An 8,727-nucleotide genomic window follows, 5' to 3' on the forward strand; every position below is an offset into this window, starting at 1 on the left:
GGGCTGCTCCAGCTCGCTACCTGGCGGATATCCACTACGTGGAATACCGCAGACTATTTACTGCGGCTAGGCTGAATGTTCTTGACTCGGCGGTCCTGAAGGGAAGATATGGGGGAGTTCCATATGACCAGAGATTATGCCACTGTGCATTGGGTGAGGTAGAATCCACAGAGCACATTTTATTGAGCTGTCCCTTCTACAACGATTTAAGACAGTATCTTATAACTCCATACTTACCCCAGCTCAGTTCCCGACAAAGAGGAAAGCAGACAACATATCTGCTAAATAAGTCTTCTGGGAAAACAACCTTGTCAGTGGCTAAATTTCTTTTCCTGGCACTCAAGTGTCGGAAACGTATAGCTGAATGCTTTGACGTGGGTTATCTGTGAGAGGTCTAGTTCTGTGGCCCTACCTTACTTATGTATCTCCTATAATGTTATAGTTTATAATTATTGTGTAATGTTTTAATTCTGACTATCGGTCAAATAAAGAAATTGATTGATTGATTGAAAAAAGCAGAGACATCACTTTGCCGAAAAAAGTCCATATAGTTAAAGCTATGGTTTTCCCAGTAGTGATGTATGGAAGTGAGAGCTGGAACATAAAGAAGGCTGATCGCCGAAGAACTGATGCTTTTGAATTATGGTGCTGGAGGAGAGTCCCATGGACTGCAAGAAGATCAAACGCATCCATTCTTAAAGGAAATCAGCCCTGAGTGCTCACTGGAAGGATAGATCCTGAAGCTGAGACTCCAAGACTTTGGCCACCTCATGAGAAGAGAAGACTCCCTGGAAAAGACCCTGATGTTGGGAAAGATGGAGGGCACAAGGAGAAGGGGACGACAGAGGACGAGATGGTGGGGCAGTGTTCTTGAAGCTACCAGCATGAGTTTGACCAAACTGCGGGAGGCAGTGGAAGACAGGAGGGCCTGGCATGCTCTGGTCCAGGGGGTCACGAAGAGTCAGACACGACTAAATGACTAAACAACAACAAAGGGAAAGTGGGACATTCTGGGATCAAATCATAAACTGGGACGTCTGCTGTAAATCCAAGACTATTCCTGGAAAATAGGGGCGATTGGAGGGTCTGTTAACGCCATTTACGGTACGTAAATTGCTACTGCAACAGCAAAGGGATAATGGGGCGAGATGCCATGGAACTCTTGCCAGCAACACACTCTGGGTTTAGAAAGCGGCTTATTTACAGCCGCCGAACCGCTTGCCTCTTAACTCAAGCAAAGACTAATGTTCGCTCTCAGCCGCACTCGATTTGCTCCTGTTTTGCTTCCCCAGGAGCGGACTATGCGAAGGGCAGTGGAGAGGCAGAGGTTTGATCCTGGAGATCAGAGGAGGTCTGGGGGTCCCAGGGTGCCAGCAAGGAAGAGGGAACCCCAGAGAAAGAAGGACATTTGGACACTGGCAGAGAGATGGCTCTGACTTGCACCTGTCAATATAAGAAAAAAAGGAGGGACTTTAGCATACTTTTAATAGCATGAGTGTCTGGGGTGGGGGTGGGGGAAGAGAATTATCAGCTACTCCCTCACCTGAACTGGTCCGGCACCTTGGGGGCTTGCACTTTTTTTCTGCAAAGAGCAAAGCAAAGATAGTTATAAGCAAGTCATTCATAGAATCATAGCATTGTAGAGTTGAAAGGGACTCCTCAGGGTCATCTAGTCCAGCCCCCCTGCAATGCAGGAATCTCGACTAAAGATCCCCCGATAGCGGGGCATCCGACCTCTGCTTAACAACCTCCAAGGAAGGAGAGTCCACCTTAATTATTCAGAACAGAGGTTCGCACAACCCACCAAGGAGGATAGCAACACAATAAAATGCAAAACAGCAACAATCAATTGCACAGTTTTGCAATATCCATTTAGCATGGTTTAGTTTGATTAAGTCAACAAAATGCATGAGCTTGATCCAGGGGTACCAGCTTGTCAAAGTCTGATAGTTCATTTTCACCTCCAGCACACCTCCTTCCCTCTAAGAGCCCAGCTAGGTAATATTTGGGAATCACTGGTCTAGTGTTCTCCAAACAAGGACAGTTACCTGCTTTCTGGAAACACTGACATTACAAAACATCATGGGTGCCATTACTGAGCAGCTCAAGAAATTTAGACTGGGACACAGAATATGTCCCTCTTCCCCACCCCGCAGAGCCAGGGGGGGGGTCCCTACATTGCAGATAATAACATGTTTAGTGCCTCTCTAAGGGAGGGATAACCAAAGTATTGGATAGCTAAGGACAAAATGCTCCCCCTGCAATTTCATCAGGGTTGGCACATTGTAGAGTTCAGCTGTGGTCTTCCCCCAAATTTTGACTGGATCATCTGAATAGGTTTGTACACATCCAGGCACTCAAGGTTGTGATATTTGTTATCCAAAATCCCCACTCCCTTTTGATTGGCTTGCTGAATGACCTGGAGGTTTCCATTTTTCTTTTGCTCCAGACGCAGCTTGGCTGGCTGTCTTGAGCCACCTGCGCTGTTTGGATTACATAGAAAGGAGAATGTGGCGACCTTGCACATCTATGGGTGCTATATAGGGAGTTATTGTTTTTTTAACTCTGTTGCTCCCCAGCAACAGGACTGTTACCTTTCACAAAGACACAGTTGTGGACGCTGGAGTCTTCGAGGGAGAGGAGCTGGATGTAAGTTGTCTCCTTGGCTTTGGTGAAGTTGGCCACCTTGAACTTCTCAAAGGGGGGGATGAGGACCTCTTCCTCGCCGGGGAAGAAGGAGAAGTTCTTGATGTTGACCCCATAGCAGGTCTCGATGGTGAAGAAGGTGTCCGTGCCGAACTGCAGGGCGCTCTCGTTCTTCAGCGACGAGGACGTGAAGTGTCCAAAGCGGACTGCCTTGAGGCGCTCGGAGATGAAGCGGACGTTTCGCACCCCGCGGTACACCTTTTGGCACCTGGGGTGAGAGGTGGTCCCCAAAGCGTGGAGGGCCCTGGTCAGGAGGAAGTGAAGTGTCTTGAAGTTGAAGTTGTTGAGGTAAGAGTCTCTCGTGCGTCCAGCTTCCCTCACGGCTGCGTTGAAATCCCTGTGGAGGCGTCCTTGGATGGTGTAAGCCATGATGGCGATGACATACTCGGGCTTGAGCCCTGCGGGCAAAGGGGTTTTCCTCCCCTCCCACTGGGAGGAGGCCTCTTCCCAGGCCTCGGCGTAGACTCTGTTTTGGGCGAACTCCGTGCGATTCAGCTCGGCCAGCTCAGCCTCCATCTGCTCCGCACATCCCTTGTACTGGTCATCGAAAGAGGTCAAGGCCATGTCGAGTGGGGACACTTTGATGGGGAAGAGGTCTCTCCTTTGGATGGGGAAACAGAGGACCTGGAGCAGAAAGAAACGTTAATTGTTTAATTGTACATCAAAATGGAAAGTAGCTCTTATGTGTATTGCTAAAGGGAACATGGAAAATTCCATTGAAGCTAAGTAAGACATCTCTGGTACCTAACAGGTTGATAATCAGCTGAGAATGTCTCCCTGCTACTCTCTCACGTGATGTTTAACTTTAGACCACACGAGTAAGATATTCAGTTGCAAATCTCCATTTTGAGGGAGTGGTCAAACCACCAAAACAAAAGGTTGTACTAGTGATGATTCTTTCTAGGAGGGAACAGCCTCAGGCTGGAATGGAGTCTGTGTGGAGTGAAAGAGTTTTGATTCCAGTTCTGTTTGGAGTAATTTTACATTTCTAAGGAGCTAAACCCGGGCTTGAAAAGCACATGATTTTATGCAACTATTTGGATGTATCACTATTGTTTTAAGTCTGCTTTGAAGAAAGTTCTGTGAGTAAAGCTTTGAAGCCATATTTTTGGTCTGGATCATATTTTATTTCCAAGAAGAGTCGGTTTTTATTCATTCTATTGCTTCCATAGGTGCAATACTTATAACCACAGTAAGGAATACACGAGGAGATGGCTTGAGGAGGCTGATGGGTGGAAGTGTGTGTGTATCTTGATTTTTAAGTCCCACTGCTTGCACCCTCTTCATACCTGAAGGTCTCCTGGGAATATTCCCACCAGGTGAAGCAGCAGGATCACAGAGAAAGGGGCCATCTTCACCGCCCTCTCCTTTGAAAACAAAACAAAAGAAGCAAGTTTTTCTCTCCAGCCTGGATATCTCACAGCCGTGTCTTGACACTTGAAAACAGACCTGGGGGTCCACAGATCTGGTGAATTCAAGGTAAGGTTCAAGCTTTTGATTTGCATCAAAACAGAAACAAACTTTGCCTTCTTCTCAAACCACAAAGTTGGGGAGGGCACACCCCAAATTACAAGCTGTAGCAGGAACCCCCCCACCCCAATCATTCTGTTTGTACAAACTTACACCACATTTCTGTTATAAATTCATAGAAAAATCAACCATACATCGGATTTGCACTGTTCCATTTTTATTTTACTCCATATGACAAGGACTATCAAAGGGGGGTGGCTTGGTTCTGGTCAGCCATAATCCCTTCACCATCCCAGCACATCCACAGGAGCCCTGCCCAGTTGCTATGTCAACCCTGGTGATCCCAGACAGAAGACAATCAAGATCACAAAGAACTTGCATATGGGAGTGGATTCAGCACAGACTGAAACAAAGGACAATAATCAGCTCTTCCCTCTGGGGGCAGGAAACTGCAAACTCCCCTTTGTCTCCTGGAAGTGACTCATGGGCAGGGGGAAAGGAAGAACCAGCCAGGTGACAGGACACTCAGGTTACCACCACAACTCCTCCCTCAACCCCTCCTTTCTGTAATGTATGCATGATGTCAACCCCTTCTGTAATGTATGCATGATGTCAACCCCTTCTGTAATGTATGCATGATGTTTCTGGGGGTGGGCTTGACCTAGAGGATGGGAATTTCAAAAGTTTTTATAAGGTCTGGCACACCATCTTTCTGGGTCTTTCCTCTCTCTTGCAAGTGAGGGGAACACCCTGTTGCAACAGTTCAATCAAGGCCAAGCCTACAGGCTGCTGTTTTGCTCCAAGTTATCCTGGTTGGTGTCTTTGTTTTTGTCCAAGGGAGCCCTCGGATTTTTTCCGGTAACAAAGCCTAAAAGTATGTTTCGTTAACGTTGGCTGTCGAGGTACTGCAGCCAATATTTTCAGTCCTTTATATAGCATAATTGCCAAGGGAGGAGAGGAAAAGCAACAGGCAGATTGTTTCATGGAGCAAACTTGGTTTCTGCTGCTCCAGAGGGTAGGAACTGAGCTACTACTGGATTCAAATGGCAAAGAAAGGCGATTCCGACTGAGCACTAGGAATAACTTTCTGAGATCTCATCCACATTTCTGCTCAAAGCATACTTCCTAGGCCTGGGGCTGAGAGGTTCTCTTTTTGCCTTGCTGCTTTCCCCAGGAAAACCTACTGTTTCCTTCTGAATCATAACAAAGGTCAGCTGAGCTTTCTGCAGTTTGGCATTTGTTCCGATTCCGTGGTAAACAGCAGATTTTCCCAGTGAAAGTGGCAGATCAAAAGTGAAACCTCTCAGATCCGTGCCTAAGAAAGTACAGAAGTGTGGCTGAATCCCAAGGGCTGTTCATTTTGGGAGCAGACTCCAAAAAAGTGTTTTTTAAGGATTGCCACCTGTCAGGGATCCTTGAGCTGCGATTCCTGCCTTGCAGGGGGCTGGACTAGATGACCCTTGATATCCCTTCCAACTCTGCAACTCTGTGATTCTATGCTGCTCAATCTGCTCCCAGTATAAGCAGTTAGGTAGGAAAGGCTTCAGAGATTTTGCCCCCATGATGCCCCCAAAGAGCAGGGTCATTGGTTAGAATTTCTGTTCTGTAATAAAGGTAAAGGGACCCCTGACCCCTTACCTAACAGAAAAATTTAGGAGAGATAAAGTAAAGTGTGCAGCTGTAAAATGAAACTTAGGAAGCACAATGGGGGGGGGATTGGAAGTCATGTTAGAATTAGTGACGGATGAACTCAAGCTTTTCTTTCTTGTATGTAAAAGGTAAAGGGACCCCTGTCCATTAGGTCCAGTCGTGGCCGACTCTGGGGTTGCGGCGCTCATCTTGCTTTATTGTTCAAGGGAGCCGGCGTCCAGCTTCCGGGTCATGTGGCCAGCATGACTAAGCCGCTTCTGGCGAACTAGAGCAGCGCACGGAAATGCCGTTTACCTTCCCGCCGGAGCGGTACCTATTTATCTACTTGCACTTTGACGTGCTTTCGAACTGCTTGGTTGGCAGGAGCTGGGACCGAGCAACAGGGATTCGAACCGCCGACCTTCTGATCGGCAAGTCCTAGGCTCTGTGGTTTAACCCACAGCATATGCAAATAGAAGTGTGCAGGGAAACAATTCAGAAGCAGAGAATTGGAGCTCCCGACTGAGGTGCTTCGGGGCTCAGTATTCTGCAGGAGGGATTCAAGTGCATACCAGAAAAACAACAAATCCACTTCTCTTTTTTTTTGCACTTTGGAAAGCAATGGGGAAAATGTACTGAGATGAACAAATGGCACGCCGGAAGGCAGGTAGACATTCTGCAAGCAACCGAAGATGAATGCAGAGTGAATGCTCATGGTCGTTATAACTGCCTTGCCAAGAAATCAGAACAAATGCTCTGTAGGAAATCAATAAATCTGGATATAATCTAACTTCCGTGTGAGCATTGGGCAGATGTATCAGGATGAAGGCTCAGTAAACAGCTCGTCTGAAATAACCTGCAGCGTCATCCACCCAGTTTTACGGAGTTCAGGGCAGGGATGAATCATAGAATTATAGAGTTGGAAGGAACCCCAAGGGCATCTAGCCCCACCCGCTGCAAGGCCGGAAGCTCGGCTTCGAAGAGCAAGAAATTGTTCTTACACTGGGTTCAAAGAAGCAGCAATCCCTTGACTTCTCTCTCTCTCTCTCACCGTCAGAAAATAAAATGGTCAGACTTATCTGTGGCCTTGTTCCCTCTCTGCAGCCGCTTCTCGCACCCGGGTCGCTCCTCTCAGCTGTGGGACGCCGTTCTCTGGACATGACAGGTGGCAAAGGGGCTTTTTATAGAACCCACTGGAAATCCCCGCCAGCGCTGCTCACCCTTGAGCTATTAATATTCAAGAGCCCTCCAACAATTTTGCTCGCGTTGAGTGCATTGGGTGGTATTCATAGAACTGTAACATGGGCGGGGGGACACTGAGAGTCATCTAGTCCAGCCCCTGGCAATGCAAGAATCTTAGCTCAAGGATCCCTGGCAGAATCAACAGCGTTTTACTCAGAGCAAATGATTGGACCTGAACTTCATTAATTTTTTGGGGTCTACCCTGAGTAAAACAGAGCTGAATGCCAAGGGTAAATAATATAGTCAGGCATCCCTCTCGAATACAGGGCAGGGTAAAAGGTAAAGGTAAAGGTAAAGGACCACTGGATGGTTAAGTCCAGTGAAAGGTGACTATGGGGTTGCGGCGCTCATCTCACTTTCAGGCTGAGGGAGTCGGCGTTTGTCCACAGACAGCTTTCCGGGTCATGCGGCCAGCAGGACTAAACCGCTACTGGTGCAACAGGACACAGTGGCAGAAGCCAGAGTGCACGGAAACACCATTTCCCGTCGGAGTGGTACCTATTTATCTACTTGCACTTTGATGTGCTTTCAAACTGCTAGGTTCGCAGGAGCTGGGACAGAGCAACGGGGATTCGAACCACCAACCTTCTGATCAGCAAGCTCAAGAGGCTCAGTGGTTTAGACCACAGCGCCACCCACTTCCGCTACAGGGCAGGGTCTCCTTCTGGGTCAACATGTTGAGAGAAAGTCCTGGATCAACCAGTTGGTTGGCATCCGTCTGTCTCGGGAGACAATGGAGGAGTGCGCCTTGCAGGTGAAGTCAAATTGCTGAAGAGTTGCAGCGTCTGCTGTGGCTGTAGAAACCGATAGGGGAGAGAGATGTTTTGTTGCAGCCGGGGCAGATGGAGGTGTCTGATTGTGCTGCTGCAGATGCGGCAGGGGGTTTCTCCTCTCTGCACTTCCCCCAGAGGTCATTCCTCCTCCAGTCACTGTTGTGGGTTGACCGGGAGCTGCCCGACTTAAGGGTAACTGACCAGTGAGACAGAATGATCTCTCCCACCAACAAAGGCAACCTGCAGCACTCATACCAGAGGCCAATCAGGTTGAGCTTATAACTCATTTTTGCTGTGTTAACAACACCAAGATGACCCCTCTGGGGCACAAACCTGCGTCGTGTGTCTGGAAGTCCTGGGCTGCCAACCCCTAATTACACAAGAGCTAGAGGCTGACAGGCAAACTGGAGAGCTCAGCAGATCCTTGATCACTGAGATCCTCTGACGGGGGGCTTCTGGTGGTTCCCCATGCAGCCCGTGAGGTTCACTTGGCCTCCACCAGGGACCAAACCTTTAACATGGCAGGCTGTGTCCTGTGGAACTCCCTGCCAATAGACCTTCAGCAAGAAACATCCTTGTCTTTCTTCAGACGCCTTCTGAAAACTGTACAGGCCTTCACCGTATGAATTTTTCTTTAAACCAATCAGAATTTACCAGTGTTTTAAATTACCAGTACGTTTTGTTGTATTTTGTCTGCTTAGCCACCTCTTTTTTTCTAATGAAAGAGCGGATTGCAAATTTTCAGATAAATAAATTAAAAGCAGGTGATGTGATGAACTGTCACAAGACAGAGGGCACCAGGTAAGCCTCAGAATCTCCTGGGAAGTGGTGCTCACACAAAACCCCACACGCTAACCAGCTAAAAGAATATAGGTTTCACCACGCCAAGCCCCTCTCGCCATCCCTT

General features: G+C 47.9%; 1 protein-coding gene across 5 annotated transcripts; it reads right to left on the minus strand.

Annotated features, from left to right (window-relative positions):
- Positions 1-516: 516 nt before the first annotated feature.
- ART1 (ADP-ribosyltransferase 1) lies at positions 517-6,946 on the minus strand. Of its 5 annotated transcripts, none has more exons than XM_082219488.1 (5): positions 6,857-6,946; positions 3,996-4,073; positions 2,595-3,330; positions 1,544-1,582; positions 517-1,443 (listed from the first exon to the last, which is right to left on the minus strand). In XM_082219488.1, the coding sequence occupies exons 2-5, from the start codon at positions 4,056-4,058 to the stop codon at positions 1,343-1,345; spliced, it is 939 nt and encodes a 312-aa protein (XP_082075614.1). In that variant the 5' UTR covers positions 4,059-4,073; positions 6,857-6,946; the 3' UTR covers positions 517-1,342. The 5 variants fall into 5 exon arrangements, with proteins under 5 accessions (XP_082075614.1, XP_082075613.1, XP_082075615.1 ...); XM_082219487.1 differs by having other exon boundaries at positions 6,807-6,940; XM_082219489.1 differs by having other exon boundaries at positions 6,881-6,933.
- Positions 6,947-8,727: the final 1,781 nt, after the last annotated feature.

The sequence above is a fragment of the Podarcis vaucheri genome (genome assembly GCF_965113315.1).
Source record: "Podarcis vaucheri genome assembly, chromosome: 4".
In the NCBI taxonomy this organism is placed as follows: Eukaryota; Metazoa; Chordata; class Lepidosauria; order Squamata; family Lacertidae; genus Podarcis; species Podarcis vaucheri.